The 21,338-nt window shown below is 44.8% G+C and overlaps 1 protein-coding gene across 2 annotated transcripts in view; it reads left to right on the top strand.

Annotated features, from left to right (window-relative positions):
- The window catches only part of elmo1 (engulfment and cell motility 1 (ced-12 homolog, C. elegans)), a gene marked incomplete at its 5' end in the record, with an annotated part of 58,718 nt that extends 54,434 nt beyond the window's left edge, over nucleotides 1-4,284 (top strand). For both annotated transcript variants that reach the window (XM_080531187.1, XM_080531186.1), the window contains 3 exons: nucleotides 318-400; nucleotides 2,709-2,786; nucleotides 3,145-4,284. In XM_080531187.1, the coding sequence (XP_080387313.1) occupies nucleotides 318-400; nucleotides 2,709-2,786; nucleotides 3,145-3,345 (362 nt within the window). In that variant the 3' untranslated portion in view covers nucleotides 3,346-4,284. The remainder of the gene's footprint in view (nucleotides 1-317; nucleotides 401-2,708; nucleotides 2,787-3,144) is intronic.
- Nucleotides 4,285-21,338: the final 17,054 nt, after the last annotated feature.

Below are 21,338 nucleotides of genomic sequence, written 5' to 3'. Positions count from 1 at the left end.
ACAATATACATGTTTCTATCCACCAGAGTTTCTCAAACGAAACAGTGACCAAAAAGCGATAGCATTCCAACCAGAGAACTTGAGGGTTGTAATTAATCATGGTGTGTAGGTTCTGCCAAGCCACAGAATGACAGTTGACCCTTCCTCTCTCTGCTGATGAGAGATGTTCTCTGTATTGTTGACACTCTGTTTCTCTCCAACATCACTGATCTTAGATTACTGTCCATGAGCAATGTCATAGAACACCACCAGTACCATTACCAGAGACATGATTCTGATTGGGTGATGTTGTTGATATTTCCCTCCTCTCCCCATAGTACCCGTGGCCGATATCAAAGCAGTCGTCACTGGAAAGGACTGTCCCCACATGAAGGAGAAGGGGGCCCTGAAGCAGAATAAGGTCTGTGTGTGTGTGTGTGTGTGTGTGTGTGTGTGTGTGTGTGTGTGTGTGTGTGTGTGTGTGTGCGTGCGTGCGTGCGTGCGTGCGTGCGTGCGTGCGTGCGTGCGTGCGTGCGTGCGTGCGTGCGTGCGTGCGTGCGTGCGTGCGTGCGTGCGTGCGTGCGTGCGTGCGTGCGTGCGTGCGTGACTTAAGTAATCATATGGCTATCAAGATCATATAGATAGGTAAAAGCAACAGTAGATGGCTGTTGATATGACTGAGAAGAAAAAAAACCTGAATGCTCTTTTACTATACAAATGTGTTATTAAGTTAATGCAGTACAGATGTTCTCTCCCTCACCAATAAGGATAGGTTTCTCTGTCCTTGAGTGCCAAGCAAGAACCTGATTGCACTGACATGCTTTGGACTCTAGATCATTGAGGGTGACCAGATCTTGGTGGTTTGAGGTTTTGGCCAAAAGGTCCTGGTGCCAAAAGTGACAGTGGAAAAGTGCCAACAGACAAATGTCTCCAAATACATCTTAACCAAGGAGAAATGTCTGTGTTCTGCCTGTGAGAAGAAAAAGAAAACCCTCTGTAAATATAAATATAGCCTTGAAGACAAACGAGAGCTGCCCGCTAGCTTGGACCTCTCTTACTTTGTCTGTGTAATACTTTGGACCTCTCTTACTTTGTCTGGAAGGATGGCCTACAGGTCTGTGGGCTGGGCTGGCTGTATCCTAGCACCTTGTTGTGCTCTGTGTAAACGGGGACACAAGCAGCTTCCATTACTCACAGCGTAGAGGACGGGCAAAGTCAACTCTCTGGGCCGGGGGGCAGCGCCCCCCAACGCCACTGTGGCTGGGAGACAGAGTGGCAGGGTTCAGAGACTCTACACCCCATGACATTGATTGATTGATTGATTGAAAACCTTTATTGTCCCCAATGGGGAAATTTTGTTGTCAAACAGCTCAGTTAGGGCAGAAAACATTCAGTACAGAAAACAGAAAAACATTCAATAAAATACATAAAACAGTGAAGGCTCAATAAGTAAAAAGTTCCAAAAGTTCCATCTCCAGGTCTCCCCCACCCTGCAGGGCCTGGTTGTAGAGTCGGAGTGCAGCTGGAATAAAGGACTGTCCAAATCTTTTTGTACTTTGACGGGGGAGAACAAATCTGTGGCTGAACTTGCTCCTCATCCCTGCCAGCTCGCAGTACATCGGGTGGGAGGGATTGGCCAGCAACCATCCCTTCAGATTGGACATCAGCAACCATCCCTTCAGTCGGGGGGGCTATTGAATTTATCTGGTGTTTTAAAAATGTAAATACGTTCATTATAGTAGGGCAGTTCATTATTATAGCCCTGGATAATATATGTATGGTCTGAATCGATACTCTTCGATTGACTATGTGGTTGTTTGCCGACTTACTCAAATCAGTCGGGTCGCTGTCAATGACGGGAACGGCATCTGATTTGAATGAAGCCATATCAGATTTGACTGAATGTGACATCAGCTACCTCCCTCTGTGTCTGTGGATCTCTATACAGTCTATACCCTCTCAGGTATCCAAGACTTTTCCTCCACTGCCCTGTTCAGTTCTGGGCAGCTATAGGTTGGAATGGCGTGTGATGTGTTCAGGTCCTTCATGTCCACAGATCTAGAATCAGCTTACTTCTCCAATCCTAACAGCGGAAAACACCACACGAGCGTCAACCTCAGCAGCGCGTGTGCGTTTCATTCCGGCGCCCACGTTAACGGGTTAGAGCAGCCATACACCGCGGCACGCCATCTAGTGATTAGGACTCTAGCCTATTTTTATTTCCACATGCCGCACGCGTTGCAGGCAAAACGTAATGTACAAAGATAGGGCTGGCGGTATCAGCTCCACAGTTAGAGCCACAGAAGACACACAGCAGCCACTGTGGAAGCCGCAACAGTGAGAGCCGCAGCAGTTCCGCCACACACACACACGCACCACTGAGGTTGACGCTTGCAGTCTGTTTTAGGGGTAACCTTAACAATCAGTCGGGTGGGAGGCCAAGGGCAAACCATATTCTAGTCTGTACGTCTCAGAGCGCGACAGTTGGTCTCAGTTTGTCCCCGTACCGTCCCTTCAGGAGGCGTCCTACTGATGGCACCCTCCCCTGGCACCCTGCGGGTGGTGCCAGCGCACACATGACAGCCCCAGCCATCTGGTGTTGGGAGTGGCTGGAGAGGAAAACACACGCAAGACGCAACAGCAGGAGGGACGCTAACAGAGGAGAGGGGCTCATTAGCATGCTAGCAACCGCGTTGAATCTCAATCATTCTCTCTCTTTCTCTCTGCAGGAAGTGTTGGAGCTGGCCTTCTCCGTCCTCTATGAGTCGGACGAGTATTTAAACTTCATCGCTCCAGACAAGCACGAGGTAAACAGCGAGCAGATGGTGCAGTCACCCTCAATGTCACATATCACTAAACCACTGAAACCCCCACCAGCTTGATAGGCAACATTTAAATCATTATTATTATTATTGTTATTGTTATTTTTGGTGCTCTGTTTTTTGGGGGTGTTCTCACATAGCAACCACAGCCTGCAGAGATATCTTTGTCAACCACAATGGCTTGTAACTAAAATGTAATTGTTCTCAAGTACAACTGTTAGGGGGATTTCTCTCAAATTGTATAGATGCCCTCTCATTCCAACTTTCACTGCTGCTGCTGTTTATGTGTGTGCGTGTGCGCATGCGTGCGTGTGTGTAAACTCTGCTGTCTATCTTTATGCAGTACTGTGTGTGGACAGACGGTCTAAACGCTCTCCTGGGGAAAGAGATGACCAGTGACTTCACCAAGTCAGACATGGACACCCTGCTGTCCATGGAGATGAAGCTCCGCCTCCTGGACCTGGAGAACATCCAGATCCCAGAGGCTCCGCCCCCCATTCCCAAAGAGCCTAGCAACTATGACTTTGTTTATGACTGCAACTAACCAACCAACCAACCGCCTACTGTACTGGACCAACTTACTTTCTCAGACGCCAACTGGAAAACAAACAAACGACGATGAAAATTGAACAAAAAAGGACCTGTTGAACTACTTTCCTCTTGCTATAGTACTCGCTAAAACTTCCTTTTTAAAAGGGTGCTTTTTAATAGGTTTGCAGCACCTGAACAAACCCGGCCGTCACGGCCCTCTGAGTCATCGTGTCTCCTTGGAGACGAGTGGAAAAAAAGCAGGAAGCACCCTCCAGGTTGTAACATTTGATCCTCTTCACTCTCCTGATATCCAGTGTTGTCAACTCAAACCTGCGCACTCCTTCACTGAAGCATCTGTCACTGCTTGGGGTTTGTTGTAGAAATGTTCTTCGATAAAGATTTGGTTGTCCTATTTGTTTTTGTTTTTGTTTCTTTTCTTCAGGCTGTTGGGCAAAGTGGCTGGGCCTTTTCTAAATAGCAGCTGTATAGTTGGGGGTGATGTTGACTCTCCAACAGTCTGTCTCACATTCACACTTATGTGGCAGCTATGGTGTCATAGAGGATGGAAGGATCAAGTGTATTTATGATGATGACGTATGTATTAACAGTTGTACCCATGTTTCTCCTCCATGCTTCACGTACTGTAGACTGTTATAATAAGTGTGTCCTAACTCCAAATCTGGCACTGTAATACAGGAAACTCTTCTTACTCCGCTGCTTTGAGCATACTGTATACTCACACACTGGCTTTAACCAACACAACTGTAACACACATGCTTGCGAAGACACACCTATCTCTCCTCCACTTGATACCAATCAGGCTCGATTATGACTGCTGTAACATTCCAAAGCAATATTGAGCTTTTGTTTTTCTTTGTAAGCTGGTGTAATTTAGTGATATTTGTGATGCTGCCAAGTAGTCAGTATTATGAGGATGTTTGTGTTTTAGAAAAGGGAAGATGTTTTTTTTTTTATTATTTCCATTTTTTTTATATTTTCAGAACTATATGGCCACAAAATTAGAGGTTCATGTAAATTTAATTTAAAACGGATCATAGTTGTTATTTCTAGTATGATTTTTTTTCCCCTCCTATTTAATACCTTCAGATGTTTGTCTTAACGTTTGAAAGCCCCTCAAACTGCTGTTTACATTAAAGATTTAAGGAAATTCCCACCTCTCTAAATCTTTCTGTCTTTCATAAGCTTCTTTCAATGCCACCAATTCTCCTGTCAAGAATTCGTCTCCTCAGCATTTAGATATTCACACTTAAAATAATCCGGGAGGGATTGTCCTACATACGTACAATGACATACAAGCAGTTCACGGTGTGAGTGTCAGCCCTTTGGAACAGACTCCTCACAGGAGAAGCAGAGAGATTGTTTCTCTGTACATAGGTGACAGCTATCCCCTCCCCATGCTTACAGTACATGCAGGGGGATTCATAGATGACTCACGGCTCAATAGGCAAGTCTTCTAAGGAAAGACTGCATATGATTCCCCATTTGAAATAATTTAGTATTAATGTTAGCATTCAACAGCTTCTGTACGTGTGCCCTCACACACACTACACACACTACACACACACACACACACACACACACACACACACTGTTGTTATGTGAGCAGGGCACGCCTGAGTACACTCAATTTCTCCCTGTAGTCTAGCTAGCTCCTTTGTGCTAGCTGGGGCAGGCCTGGGCTCCTAAGTGGATTACTCACTGTGGCTGATGGCTCGGATGAAGCTCTATTACACAGTCATTAGCACATCGAAAATGCCCTCTTCCCTACTCCTCCATTGGCACATTCCCTCCTTTAACTCCTTGCCTATGGAGGCCAGGCGTAACATGGACCTACTAAGCTGTGCTCAGACAGAAGCACAGGGGTTTATACTGTGTACTAGTGTTTCTCACATTGGACCAATTGTGAGGTGGCTGATGACTGGATTATTGCCAGCAAGAGACGAGGTTTAGATTAGATTAGATTCAACTTTATTGTCATTGCAGAGTACCAGACAACGAAATGCATGTTTAGCATCTAACCAGAAGTGCAAATAGTGATATAGTGCAAATACAAAGAAAAAGGACCTGAAAATGAACTAAAATCTGAAATGATAAGTATTGGATGTATACAGTTATGAAAGTGAGGGATAGAATGCTATGATAGGCCTAACCAGTAGCTAGCCTACATCAGCACACTTCAGTCACGCCAGCTAGCCTCTCAAGGGGGATCGTGTGAGTGCACTCTTGCCAAAAGTTTTGGAGAGACATCATGCTGCGTGTGTGACAGCAGCTAGAGGGCTCGGCGCAGTGGAGTGCAGCTACTACCCCCTTAGAGCAGGACACACTAGTCAAGTCAGATTACGGGTGGCACCGATGGAATTGGGTACAGTTGTCTTTACTGCACACTCACACCAGCCCCTCTTCTACACTTCCTCTGACAGGCAGTGTTGACCAATCAAGATTAAACTCGGAAAACCCACCTTTTATTTAATGGGCTAGTGCATTTAATGCTACTCAGCTATCCCATGGGTGATATTGACAAACTGCCTTACTTTAATGATTTACATAAAACAACAGTTTATGGCCCTGCGCCATTAAAAAAATTAAAAGTTACATGCACTGATGTACAGTACATGTTTGAAGGATGAACAAAGGGCGGTCAAAGCAGTCAAATAAAACAAGAATAACAGTTGAGCCGGTAAGAAGCTTCTCAGGAGGAGATCCTGTCATACAACTAGAGTGCCCCAGGCTATAGGGCAGGCTTAACAGGGGGAAACAATTTCATTATATGAGATGAACTTCACGCTGATTTAGTAGACAGTTGTATATTTAAAAAGGCAGAAATAAGTGGATATAAGATTATTTTTTTTACATTTTCAAAATCTGAAAATATACCATATACAGTACACATTTGCACTGCACTTATCAAGACATTGGTTAACATAGTCAGTTGTGTAACATTGTTTTATGTTTATCTGCCTGCTAGACAGTTTGCTGCTACACCTGTCAGTGCAAAATGAGTCTCTTGTCTCCGTGAGTCATCTCTCTCACACAGCTGGAGGAGAGTTTGTTGTCTGCACTCATTTGTTCATGATTTTGGTTTTATTGATCTGTTTTGTTTTATGAGAAGGCGAGGAGTGCTGTCATGTACATAACATTAGTTTAGTGTGCAAAAATAAAGCTGTGTTACAAACTTCAAAATCTCTCTGCTTTTGTTGTATCCTGGAGAGCAGCCCGCGCCTCTCTCTCCCCAGCAGCCATATCACTGGGCTTTGGCTTTGTAGTTTTTCTGTAGTTTTGTATTCCTCTGAAACTGTATTCCTCTGCAACTTGTCGATGTCGGGAAATCGACCGGCACTTTGTTATAAATCAAAGCCTGTGTTTGGGATTAGGTACATTGAAGAGCAGGCACGGCACTGAGGAGGAGGAAGAGGAACAAGGTTTAGTGTGACAACAAACTAACAACATTGCCTCGTGAACTATCTTTTGGCTCACAGGGTTTACTTTGCTAAATGCTAACTTGCCTTAGAGCTGCCTTTGTATTTGTTCACTTTTATCTGACAGAATTGTCATGTTGGAGAAAGGAAATAAGGACTTAATCTGAAACTGAACAAGAACTAAGCCACATTTCACTATGGCTACATTTATCTCATACTTACATCAATTAAATTGCTTCTTTCCCTGACCATACAGCTAGGTCCATATATATTTTGACTGAAATATTTTTTGTTATTTTAGCTGTTCACCAAAACATATTCAGGATTCTGGCCAACTTCTACCGCACCATTGAGAGCATCCTAACCAACTGCACAAAACTCCCTACCTTCGAGTCCCTCCAGGCAGACCGGTGTTGGCAGAGAGCGGCAAGCATTATCAAGGATACCTCACACCCCAACCACGGTCTGTTTGATCCTCTACCATCTAAGAGAAGTATAGGATCCTCAGGTTCCTCCAGAACAGCTTCTTTCTTTCACAGCTGTCACTCTGATAAACAACCCCCACCCTCCACACACACACACTCTGATGAACACCCCCCACCCTCCACACACACACTCTGATGAACACCCCCCCCCCCCCGAAAAGAACAGATTGATTCTGACACCCTCTGACTAGATCTATTTTTCTGTTCCCACTCGACCCACAATGCTCCACTTTCACAGTACAGCCGTGGCTTATTCATTCCAGTGTCACACACAGGCACTCAAATATGTTTTATTTAGCATATTCTTTTTCCCGCAGAAATATATATTTTCTGAACAAAGCTGGATATCTCGGCAGTGGCATGCTTGTCTCCCCCCAGGGCTGAGAGTGCAGTCTCTTCTTCTGCAGCAGCCCTGTGAGATACTGTACTGTAGCCCACGTGTCCACTGGCACAAGGCTGGAGGCAGGGAGCAGCCGTCTATATTTAACACTGCAGAGCGTACTGTGCCAGTGTGTAGGATGATGACGATGATGAGCATCTCGCAGCAATACTATATAGTCAGCTCACAGCCATAGCCCAGATAAGCTTAAGGGCCTACGGCACTGCAAGAACTGCAGAAGCTAGCAAGAGAATTAAAGAGCTAGAGGGGCAGAGAAAGTAACAGCTAATCAGAAATGTTTACACACATCTGCTTTTGGCAGGGAACCCCCCTGAGACTTGGTAGACAGAGCTTCACTGCCCATCTTCTGCCGTAGACTAAAGACCCATCTCTTTAGACTACACCTGGGCTTCTCCTCCTACATATCCTCTTGTACAGTACCTGAACCTCTCTTCCCTTATTCTAGCGTTGTGACTGCTTTTGGCACTTATTATTATGGAATGTTTTACTACTTTTTACGTTATGACTGATGTATAGTTGATTCACTTACTTTTGACTAATGTATTCAGAATAGGGCCCGCAAATACCCAGCATCTGTGCGGGACATTGGTCTTGGAGGTCAAACGCGGTCACTGTTAGGGATTTGTATTAAATACTGTGTGTTCATTTAAATAATATGTGACTGAGATCAGTTGAAGTCTCACAGAACCATAAAAGAGAGGTTCTGCTTTTGAGCGACGTGGGGGGAAGGGGCTCCTGACTGGGAGAAAGTGTTGTGGTTCAAACCGCCTGTAGATTGCTTATTTTTACCTATGTACTAACAACCATTTTGTACCTGCTGTTATGATATTCTATTTTCCTATACTCATTTTATACTATCATAACTAATGATTAATGATAAGTCTATTCTTCAATATTGTATTTTAACTTGTTAATCGAATCCCAAGTCATGGGAGTCTGTGGGCCTGGCAACAGTGATGTTTACACAAGCGATCCTGATAAGGACATAGAACTTACAGACCTGGTCAGGAAGGAATGTGTTTGAAGATTAAATAACTGGCCAATTAGTGCTTTAGAACGTATGTAGAATACACCCAAAATAACTATCAAAATATCTATGCATCCTAAAAATATAACTGTGTGCATATGCTTACTGGTTCCTTAAAAAACATTAGAATGTGTGTGTGTCTAACGTCGCGCTAGGCTGCTCAGGATACCGTTGCAGTCCGAACACTCTCACCATGACAAACGACCGGGGGGTCAGAAGAAGAGGATAACACACTCGCACGGACACCGAAAGAAGTCGAAAGCCACATTCCGATATAAAACAGACGCTTACCATAAAACCTACCAGAGGGACAGCCCATCCCTAACTGTTAAGAAAAATATATAAAAACTGTGGACCAAGGCGAAACGTGGCTCTTGTCCGGTGAAACTTCTGCAGTTAACCAGCTGATCCTGGTCTGCGGAGGTGAAGCTAGATAGGACCCCTTTCCATGGAATGAAATGCTATTGTATGCTGATGTTATTGTTTGCCGATGTGCTCGAATAAATATTCTCTTAAAGAACAGTTCAGTAGTGGTGCCGAATATTTGATTGGATCATTTTATCTTAGAAGTTATATCAAGGACGTCTCGTTGAGATTAAACGGACTCGCTTGTAAGTGACGACTCAATTAAATCAATTCTGGAGAAGTTGATCGCCTTACAAAATTGGTGACCCCGGCGTGATTTTCAACGGGATGCAAGGAGGAGTGGGCGAGGCTGGGTTCGGACTGAGCACTTCCACGGTACCAAGACAAAGGAGGTGAGCAGAGCCATTTAATTAAATCTGCTTAGGTAGACAATAGTGCTTTAGGTGGAAGTGCTGGGTCTGAATCGTCAAACCCATTCTGATCTGTGTCTATGAAGATCCGTCAAAGTAAGGATAATCATTAATTAAATTGACATTCTATACATTATTGAACACCACTGTCTGATATAAGCACATCTTGTATTAACGTGTAATAGACCCGCCGAGGTCTAAAGAAGGGACAGTAGCTAAGTCCTGGATATTAAGGGGTAACCAGGGGTAGCCAGGCCCAGGCCCCAGGTAAGGACACTATAGTTCTGGATATTAAGGGGTAACCAGGGGTAACCATGCAGGCCCAGGCCCTAGGGGTAACCAGGGGTAATCATGCAGGCCCAGGCCCCAGGGGTAATCAGGCCCAGGCCCCGGAGGTTGAAATGCCTTGCAACCAAGTGAGAATTGTAGGACATTGCGAATAGGGTAGCGTCTACGGCAGGACTGCAGTCCGGTAGAGGTCCTATATTAGCGTGCCTCCTCTCACAGCGGGCGCTAAAACAATTGTGACGTTAGGATTATAAGGTTCTATCATCATTTTAGTCAAAATTGAGTTTTTGCATAATCTGATCCATTAGGTGTTTATTAATGTGTGGTGTTATTTTTAAAATGTTGACATTTTGAGTGGGTAATTCATAAAATACAAGGGTTCCATCTCACGGAACATAGTGGAATGTAAAAACTTTGACGCTCAATATCTCTGAACTACCCTAAGCGGAGATAGAACCTTATAATTCTAAACTCATGCAAAGGTATTACGTAATATTGTATGTAAATCATAGTTGGAATTGTTATTATTATTGTAATTATGACTATTAAAAGGGATAGTTGAGTGAGGCGCCCTGGAGCAACTGGGGGGTGTTCCATCGGCGTCGCTGGGGGAGAGTCCGGGTTTGGTCTGACGGGTCTCGCGAGAGTTCCTAAAAATATCCAGGCATATTCTGGGTCTCGCGGGAGTTGTCGGAGGCGGGCCGGGCTTTTCCTTTGGTGGCGTTGATGGGGTGCCCCCCTGGTCTAGACTGAGTGCGCCCTGGCTTGGTATGACTCAAATATCACTTGCAAACGTTGTAAAATATGTTATGCCTCGTTCAAGGTGTTTAAAGAAGTGTTGTGGAGCGAGTGTGTCACACCATTTGAGCGCGGACAAGAGAAGGAGAAGTGGCTCCGCTAGAAGGAGTGTCTCTATTGACGCACAGTGATTTGTGTCTCGCCGTATGTAATAGTAGTATTTTGGGGGCAATAATAAGATTGGTGGACCCCTTATGGTTTGGAGATGGTTAAGAATTGCATCTCAGACTGAGATGTGTGCAACAAGCACAACCCGAAAACAGTACTAAAATGCCCAATGGGCACATATCCAGTGCCTCCCTGTCAATTTCGAGAGAGGTATTGACTTCACGGACATGGGAGAGATTGATAGATTTTCAAGGTGGCCTGAAGCATATCCGTGTAAACGGGAGGATGCTGCATCTGTAATAAAGTGCCTCTTAAAGGAATTCATACCACGGTTTAGTTTCCCTAATCTATTAAAAGAAAGCTTGCCGACATGATACAGAGACAGAGGGAGGTGGCTTAGACCTCCTCTCCATGAAAATGAATATATGTCAAAACTCTAACTAATCTCAATCGAGTTTTCTCTTCACAGGAACTGAATGCTGCGGAGAAAGCAGACAACGGCGCAAAACAGACTCCTATTTTAGACCCAGGCGAGTGGTGGACAAGACCGTGGGAGGTGGTATTGACCACCTCACACGCTGTCACAGTCGAAGGTAAACCGGGTGCAGAGTGGCCTCTCCTGTCACACTGTACCAAAGCAGACCCACCACATGTATACCATTTTCAAATTCCTGGCGGCTCAGCATGCACCTCAATGGTGACGTTTACTGGGGTCCCAGGGGGGGGTTTGGGTTCCAAGAAGCATTTCATGACTTAGCCTCTGTGGTATTCTGTAGTAAGAAAGTAGTTAGGAAAGAATGAGACCGGGAGACACGCAGCTGCTGTTCACTTCGCACGTTTATTCAACTTCTTCTTCTCCTTCTTCTTAACATCCGTAAGTGCATACATCACTTCCGTCACTGCATACATCACTAGCATACTAGCGCCCACTGGCGGTATAACCAGGACACAACATTTCCCCCTTTCTTAAAGGAATTACAGTACTCAAAGAATGCAATATTCTGTAGACTGGGGTCAGTACAATTGAAATAAAATGAAAACTAAGGAAATGAAAATGAATGAATCAGCAGAATGAATAACAACAATAAACAGTTTATGACAGTGAAACATGAAATGAACATTCACTTTTGTCATTGCATTGTAGGACCTTTTTGTACTAAGTTAGAACCGTGTTCTATCCTACCCTTTTAGTACGTTCTCTACGGCACAAAGTCTACCAGCCACCTAGGTGGGTTTCTGACTCTAAGGTTCCTTCTTGGACCTGGTTCATTAAACACATTCTCTGACTCGGGCACCATGAACTCCTCTAGCTCAATCTCCTTTTCACCACTGGTGCCAGACAGAGCATCCTTGGAGAAGCGTGTAAGCTTGGATGCATTCCATTATCGACCATCACTGAGCAGGTATGTATTCTGTCCTGCTTTACTAACTACTGTCAGCGGTTCTGTGAATCTTGATGATCCCTTTTTTACATGCTCCGGTCTGCGGACACGTACGGTGTCATTCACTTGGAACATGGGCACTTTCGCTCCCCTCATTCTGTCTGTGTACTCCTTACTCTCCTGTTGCTTGCGTCTCACTGTCTCCTGCACTTTCTCATGTGACTTCATTTGGTGTGAGACAGGGAGGACATTTAGTTTTGTACGCATCTTTCTGTTCCTCAGCAACTCAAAGGGAGTAGCTCCTGTAGTAGCATGCGGCGTAGCGCGATAGTTCAGTAAGAACTCTGTTACTGCATGTTTCCATGGCTTGTGCATTCTCTCAGCCGTCTGAATACACTCTTTGAGAACTCGATTAAATCTCTCCATAGCCCCGTTGGCTCTTGGATAATAAACACTGGAACGCAGGTGCTTTATCTCTCTCTCTCCCAGAAAGCTTGCAAAAGCATGGGAGGTAAACTGACATCCGTTGTCAGAGACCAGGAAGGAAGGGTTACCTTCACGACTAAACACTGTAGTCAAGAAGCTAATAACCGCCTCTGTAGTTACCGTAGAGACAAACGCCACCTCTGGCCACTTACTGTAATAGTCTGTGAGTGTAATAGCGTAACGGCAGTCCCATGTCGCACAGTCAAAGGGACCAACAATGTCAATGGCCACCTTCTCCCATGGTCCACCTGGCAGTTCCACTGGGGTAAGTGGTGCAGGCGCAGTTTTGGCTGTTTTGTCATTGTATTGACAGGGTACACATGAGCCTACTAATGTCTGGACACATCTGTCCATTTGTGGCCACCAATATAGCTCTCGTAGTCTCTGTTTAGTACGCACTATTCCCTGATGCGCTTCATGAGCTAAATTTACAACTTTAGACCGTAGTGTAGTAGGAACCACCACACGGTCGGGGCCTCTCATGACAAGTAGTTCATCCACAGCCAGTTCATCACTCACTCTAAAATATGGAGCAAGTTCCTTTGTCACATTCTTACTGCATTTTGGCCAACCTTTCTGTATCTGCTGTCTCAGTTGAGTCAGTTCAGGACAGGCCTCACAGGCAGCAGTGAACTCGGTCACAGATATGGCATGTGAGGAACCTGTGAACACAGTAGCCACCATGTCTGGCTCCTCCTCCACCTCTCCTGTCGAAGGCAGAGGGAGTCTGGACAAGCAGTCAGCAGTCACATTACGTTTCCCTGGATGGTAAGTGACATCATAAGTAAAGCATAGTAGACGTGCAGACCATCTCGCTATTCTCAGACCTGCGCGACCCGTACCCCTGGAAGTGAGTAGGGTTGTCAACGCTTGGTGGTCTGTGCGTAGGACAAAACGATGTCCCCACAGGTAGGTTCTCCACCTTTCCACCGCCCAAACGCATGCCAGCGCCTCACGCTCGACGGTAGAGTACTTTCTCTCTGCAGGAGAAAGTGTCCTGGACGCAAAAGCTATGGTTCTCTCTGTATTGTCTGGGTGAATCTGGCTCATTACAGCCCCCAATCCATAGTTCGAAGCATCGGTAGTGACATAAGTAGGTAACTCAGGATCATATAATGCTAATGTAGGACTCTCAGTAATCAGTCTCTTAACCTCAGTAAAACTGGACTCTGCATCCGCTGTCCATTCAAACTTAGTGTCAGTAGATTCCCTGAGTGTAGCACGTAGCGGTTCCACCACAGTAGAGAAGTCAGGTATGAATTTACTATACCACGATGCAAGTCCTAGGAAGGACCGCAGGGAGGATGTGTCGTGCGGGGCAGGCGCGTTCGCCACAGCACTGACCCCGTCTTGGTCAGGATGAAGACCATCTTTGGACACAGTGTGGCCCAGGAAGCGCAGAGCTTTCTGGTTGAACTTACACTTGTGCATGTTCAGTTTAAGTCCCACTTCATTTAGAGCATGTAGCACTCTCCGTAGGCTGACATCGTGATCCTGCTGTGTGATGCCGTAGCAAATCACATCATCCAGGTAGGCCTGTACGCCTGGCAGGCCTGTCAGTACAGTCGACATCATTTTCTGAAAAGCTGAAGGAGCAGAAGCGAGGCCAAATGGCACTCGGCAGAAACGAAAGAGACCCTCATGCGTGATAAACGCAGTTAAATCACGGCTATCTGGATGCAATGGCAACTGGTGATAAGCAGAGGCTAAGTCTATGGTAGAAAAGACTGTGGCTCCACGGAGCTCAGCGAACAGTTCATCCATGTGCGGTAAGGGATGACAGTCACTGATGATTGCCTTATTAGGTTCTCTGAGGTCAACACACAGGCGAGGCTTTCCTCCCCCCTTTCTCTGGGTCACAACTATAGGGGAAACCCATGGAGATGCGTCTATACGTTCTATAACGCCTTTTTCCTGTAGATCTGCGAGCTCATCGGTCACAGCCTGCCTCACTGAGAACGGAAGCCTCCTCAGTTTCTGCTGTACTGGCACAGCATCTGGTTTAACCTGTATTTTGTGCATAAAACCTTTTGCACACCCTAACTCCTGTACTAGAACCTCTGGTTCGGTCTGTGGAGTGGTACTCTGTACAGTAGGTGCTCGGAGCACGGTAGGAGAGCTAGCAGAGCTAACAGTAATAATTTTGTTACCCTCAATGCACATCTGCAATGCTACAAATAAATCTAGTCCCAGCAATGCATTTCCTGATTCAACCACTATCAATGAACCTGTAACTGAATGTCCATTATGAACAACTGTAGCATGCATGCAACCTTTAACAGGAATTTTTTCTCTGGAGTAAGTAAGCAGATTCACTGTAGGCTCAGCAAGGACACATGTATGGAAAAGTGTCTGGTAAGTACTCTCTGGAATAATAGAAACAGATGAGCCTGTATCCACTATCAGCTCAACATCATGGGAATGATAATTTGCATCAACTCGTACAGTACACATAATTTTATCATTCACGACGGCCCCCTGCATGTAAAGCACAGTAACGTCATTCACCACTACCTCACGCACCTCTTTTTGAGCCGATCTACACACCTTGGAAAAATGTCCAACTTTTCCGCATGTATTGCAAGTCACCTTAACCGCCGGGCATGTAGGCTTGTTAGCTAAGTGTCCTGTGGATTCGCATCGGAAGCAGGCGCGCTGATTCCCAGTTGTAGCTGGCTGGCTGTAGACCGTGGCAGGTGCAGTCGTCGTCGGAGCTTTCTTCTTGCCCTTGTCGAACCTCCTCCTCGTCGGCTGTTTCTCGATGGCTCTCACCGAAGCTGTAGCTCCAGAGAGAACGTTGGAGTTCCGTAGTCCAGCCTCGATTTGTAAGGCCATTGAAGTAGCTTTGTCCAGAGACAAGTCCGATTCAAGCAAAAGTCTGTCTCGTATGCGTGTATTAGCAACACGCTCAATCAGTTGATCACGAATCATTTGTTCCTCCATGGCACCAAATTCACAAGCTGCAGCTAGCTCGCGTAATGAAGCAAGGAACTGATTAACCGTCTCGTCAGGACCCTGAGCTCTCTGTCGAAATTTGTGACGTTCAGCAATCACATTCGCCTTAGGAACAAAGTACTTTTTCAGTCCATCCACGGCAGAAGTGTAGGTAACTCCCGTATCCTTTAGAGTGTAGAACAGTCTTTGTCCTTCGGTCCCAAGTGCATGGAGAAGAACCGCGCGCTTTCTTTCCTCCGGCCATTTTTCTCCGGTAGCATCAATTACGAGCATGTAATTTTCAAACATTCTCAACCAAGTAGGAAAAGAAATAGCAGGTTCGCCTGGCACAGGCATGAACGGTGTAGGTAAGGGTACGGAAATAGCTATCCTCGTCGCCAAAAATGTGGTATTCTGTAGTAAGAAAGTAGTTAGGAAAGAATGAGACCGGGAGACACGCAGCTGCTGTTCACTTCGCACGTTTATTCAACTTCTTCTTCTCCTTCTTCTTAACATCCGTAAGTGCATACATCACTTCCGTCACTGCATACATCACTAGCATACTAGCGCCCACTGGCGGTATAACCAGGACACAACAGCCTCAGGCTCAAATAATGTGGAAAGTAACACAACAAGTGGACTATTAATCCATGATATTAGCGATCACCTGCCTGTCTTTTCATTTTATGAATGTAATTATAGAAAGAAGAGGGAGTTAAAGGAAATGACATACAAGACAGTAGAACTGAGGAATCCATATCTGCTTTTAGAAATGAGTTATTAAAATGGAATTAGAAGAGTATATATGAAGAATCAGATGTGGACAAAGCGTATGGGTTATTCCTAGAAACATTTAAAGTTCTATATGACAAAAGCTGCCCACTAAAACAATGTAGCAATAAGAATGAATATTCTGAAAATCTGTGGATGTCCAAGGACATTCAAAATGCATACAAGAAAAATAATACTCTATACAGGGTATTTATAAAGCATAAAACAAAGGAGGCAGGGGTTAAAAGAAATACAAAAACAAACTAATTAGTATTATGAGAATATGTAAGAAGGAGGTTTGGAGGGATATAGGTTGGAGGGGCTTGAGAATGACGTTAACTGGTATTTTTGTGGATATTTGGGTGTCTTTTGCTATAGTGGATAGCCATATTATTATTGATATTGATAGATAATCTATTGCGTAATGGTATGATATTGTGGGGAAGGGGCAGGACCAGATGGGCTTTGTTTCTTTCTGTCTTTTCTCGAACAGGGCCATTGCCGACTGTTGCTTCCATGTCGAGGAAGATATATTTGATTTCAATTTATATCTTATTTTATTTGTATTTTATTTGTATTTGTATTTATTTTTTGGGGTTTGCTTTTGTTGTTTTTTGTTGTTGCAGATGTGTGTGTTTTTGACTTTTGTGGTTGAAATGTTCGAGATAAATGGAGATGTACACCATCTCTAAGGTGACATGTTTAGTCTGCAAACAAGGGGGGAAACAAATAGCTGGTTTTGGGGTATTTTCAATTAATGGTGGTAGTGAGGGTATGTACTGTATGTACGACTGCATTTTGTTGATGGGCCTACCTGTCAACCACTCTCTCTATAGGAAAAACTGTCCCGGTATGAATAGAACTAAAAGTCAGATGTTTACCCCTCACATTTAGAAAAAGGCTATGACTGCCTTAACAGGACGGGCAAGGGGGGCGACGTGTGACGTCTTAATGCTACGCGCTATATAGGACTCTGTGCCAGTGCGATAACAGCACTACTTGTACTTTTAATGGTTACGGCATTCCGACTTTTCAGGTGTGGAAAAAAAAATATGTCTTTAAAACAACAACAATGTGACAATGTTTACTGAAAACTGTGTGAATGACAAGAATGCAGAGCAGGATACTCTCATGTGATAAACAAAGGTTTTACGACTACTGATAAGCAGAGGGCTTCGGAGGAGAAGAAGTGCTGTTCCTTCTCACTCTGGGACAGTTATGTTTAGTATTCTGCGTATTTGACTCTGACATCAGAGGACAGGGAATCAGACACAACCTGTAGCAGACATGTTTTGGAAAGGTGGGGGATCACAGTTGTATAGATATCTGCCTTTAGATTGGAGGCACCGCTGAAGGGACACTCGAAAGCCGACACAGACGAAGATAAAGGAAATGATGCTGCAGATGCAGCCGCTAAATCAGGAGGGGGTGGCTGTGATGCAGGAGGTAGAGCCGCCATCTAATGATCGCAAGGTTGGCAGATCGGCGGTTCGAGCCCCGGCAGGCCACATGTCAGAGTGTCCTTGGGCAAGACACTGAACCCCGAATTGCTCCCAGGGCCGGCGCCTTGTATGGCAGCTTGCCACCATTGGTGTGTGAATGGGTGTGTAAATGGGTGGATGAGAAGCCATTGTAAAGCGCTTTGGATAAGGGCGCTATGTAAGTGCAGTCCATTAATATGTCCCCAGAGAACATCAGTTGGTTTCAATCCAGCTAGACAAACCTAAATGCTCTGTACAGACTATAGATGACATACAGGGGGCCGCCTCCCCCCAAGAAAGGTCAGTGTGGGTAACAAGGGGGGTGACGCAAAGCTGGTCCTCTGAAAAGGGCTACGGGTTGTGGAGAGCGCATGAATGTTATTGGTGCTGAGGCACATGGTCCCACTCATGGGTCGGTGCGAGACACTTGGGCGCTGATAATGAGAAATTTGGGTAGATGGTGATGAGGATGTTTACAAGAGGTGTATCGTGACGTAGGGGTTGAAGAGATGTTGTGATTATGGAGGTTTGTGATGGAATGGTTAGGCAGGGGATTAGGCACCCCGAACCTAGCCATTAACAGGCGGCGGTGGAATTGCAAAGTTCCGAGGGCACGTTAAAGACTTCATATAGTGCTGGGGAGAGGACTGAAGGCCCCTGTGTCTGATGAAGTATGAATGAACATACTACCGTGGTACCGTCTAGTCGGCGCAGCTGTCGCATCTAGGTGTGTGGGCAGTGCGTGGTACGTGGGCGACAGCCCACACCTAGCGGGATGTGAGGGGAAGTCACACCCGTGAACAGGCAAGGCTGGTGTAAACGGTCAAAGTTTCTAGACCCATAGCGAAGTGGGCTAGGGATCAGACCGTCGGTTCCCAACTGGGCGGCCAATCACCGCTACAGGGTTGGTGTTTAGACACTGACTGGGGATCGCTATCGACTGGGTCACCGGCCGGTTGGGTCGCAAAAGCCTTAACCCATAGGAAAATGGTGGCTGCGCTCAGCTCAATGTACAGTCAGGCCACTGTAAGCTGAAACCGAATGCGTTAGTAAGCGAGCAGTGCTTTCCGTGATCAGAGCTCTGAAAAGGAGACGTCTGGGAAGCGGAAGGGGTGGAGGTAGACTGACTCTGACCCAAGAAGGGGTTGGAGGGCAGTAAACCTCCATCGGAAAGGGTTCCAGCCTGAGACTGCGCCCTGGGAAGAGGGGAGGTCTGAAGGAACAAAGTGGTAAATAAAGGCATTTGCGGTCTGTCTTAGACCCATCTCACCAAGTCCGGCTACAAATTCTCTGTGATGGTCATAATTTTGTTTATGACCAAGGGGGGATTTGTTAGGGATTTGTATTAAATACTGTGTGTTCATTTAAATAATATGTGACTGAGATCAGTTGAAGTCTCACAGAACCATAAAAGAGAGGTTCTGCTTTTGAGCGACATGGGGGGAAGGGGCTCCTGACTGGGAGAAAGTGTTGTGGTTCAAACCGCCTGTAGATTGCTTATTTTTACCTATGTACTAACAACCATTTTGTACCTGCTGTTATGATATTCTATTTTCCTATACTCATTTTATACTATCATAACTAATGATTAATGATAAGTCTATTCTTCAATATTGTATTTTAACTTGTTAATCGAATCCCAAGTCATGGGAGTCTGTGGGCCTGGCAACAGTGATGTTTACACAAGCGATCCTGATAAGGACATAGAACTTACAGACCTGGTCAGGAAGGAATGTGTTTGAAGATTAAATAACTGGCCAATTAGTGCTTTAGAACGTATGTAGAATACACCCAAAATAACTATCAAAATATCTATGCATCCTAAAAACATAACTGTGTGCATATGCTTACTGGTTCCTTAAAAAACATTAGAATGTGTGTGTGTCTAACGTCGCGCTAGTCTGCTCAGGATACCGTTGCAGACAGAGTGTCCGAACACTCTCACCATGACAAACGACCGGGGGGTCAGAAGAAGAGGATAACACACTCGCACGGACACCGAAAGAAGTCGAAAGCCACATTCCGATATAAAACAGACGCTTACCATAAAACCTACCAGAGGGACAGCCCATCCCTAACTGTTAAGAAAAATATATAAAAACTGTGGACCAAGGCGAAACGTGGCTCTTGTCCGGTGAAACTTCTACAGTTAACCAGCTGATCCTGGTCTGCGGAGGTGAAGCTAGATAGGACCCCTTTCCATGGAATGAAATGCTATTGTATGCTGATGTTATTGTTTGCCGATGTGCTCGAATAAATATTCTCTTAAAGAACAGTTCAGTAGTGGTGCCGAATATTTGATTGGATCATTTTATCTTAGAAGTTATATCAAGGACGTCTCGTTGAGATTAAACGGACTCGCTTGTAAGTGACGACTCAATTAAATCAATTCTGGAGAAGTTGATCGCCTTACATCACTCACCAATGATTTTTTGCATTGTTGCCTCCCAAACAAGGAGATAAAGCCTAGAGTGGTTAATTTACTCACCATCAGCAGGTATGGTTTACTGCTTTGCCTGTAAACTGCTATCTGAGTCACAGCATAATGCTTTAACGTCTGGGTTCTGTGACTGGAGACATCCTGAATTTCGGACCACGAGAAGAGTGCAAACCATAGGCACAACATGCTGGCTTTACTGCGCAGATCGAGGAAAAATGTTTCAGAATAAAAGTCTGAATTTGTTTTATTTCAGAATAAAAGTCCCCCCAAAAATATTTCTGAATAAAAGTCAGAATTTTCTTTATTTCCTAATAAAAGTCTGAAAGAAAATGTTTCAGAATAAAAGTCTTAAAAAAATATTTCAGAATAAAAGTCCCCCCAAAATTATTTCAGAATAAAAGTCCCCCCAAATTATTTCAGAATAAAAGTCTGAAAACAATTATTTCAGAGTAAAAGTCTCCCCAAAATTATTTCAGAATAAAAGACCCCCCCAAATGATTTCAGAATAAAAGTCCCCATCAGTGTAAAGGCTATACTACGGCATTAGGCCCAACTGTGATGAGCCTGTACTGTAGTTATGCTCTTGTAAATCTCTCATGAAAATATCACATTTTCACTTGCAAAGTAGGAGGGTATGTGTGTTGGGGGGTAGGCACACATCAAGTCTGGTCACCCTAGGGGGTTAATCCGGGCCTGATGACCGGTGTTCTTTCAAAGTCTCACTCCCCTACGCTGAGCATGTATTGTTTTTCTTCAGAAGGGCCGCATTTGTACACTTGTATACTTGAAATAGGTATACAGTACACACTTGCTCACGGAATGCTCGGCGTAGGGGAGTGAGACTTCGAAAGAACACCGGTCATGACGGAGGCTGCCGTGCGCCGGGAGAAGACAGAAGAGCCAGAAGTGTACTAATAGGTATAGTATACACGTGTAATAAATATTCTTGTATTTTAGTTCTGGTTCTTGGCATTTTGTGTTGCAACGCACCTACATTCTGCACTCTCTCTATTCTGTTAGGCCATTATGTAACTTTAGACAGAAGGGTCACTACACTTGTTATTAATTCCATTTGGTATACCTCATAAACTTTCTTTCCATTCATTAATTTCTGGTGTTTGTGGGCTACGGCATTTTTTTGTCATTCACTTAAGACATTTTACATAATATATATGCCAATTCAATTCAATAGG

Source organism: Nansenia antarctica (genome assembly GCF_963989245.1).
Source record: "Nansenia antarctica genome assembly, chromosome: 5".
Lineage (NCBI taxonomy): Eukaryota > Metazoa > Chordata > Actinopteri > Argentiniformes > Microstomatidae > Nansenia > Nansenia antarctica.
The sequence above is the reverse complement of the archived record's forward strand: the minus strand, read 5'-3'. Positions and strand labels throughout refer to the sequence as shown.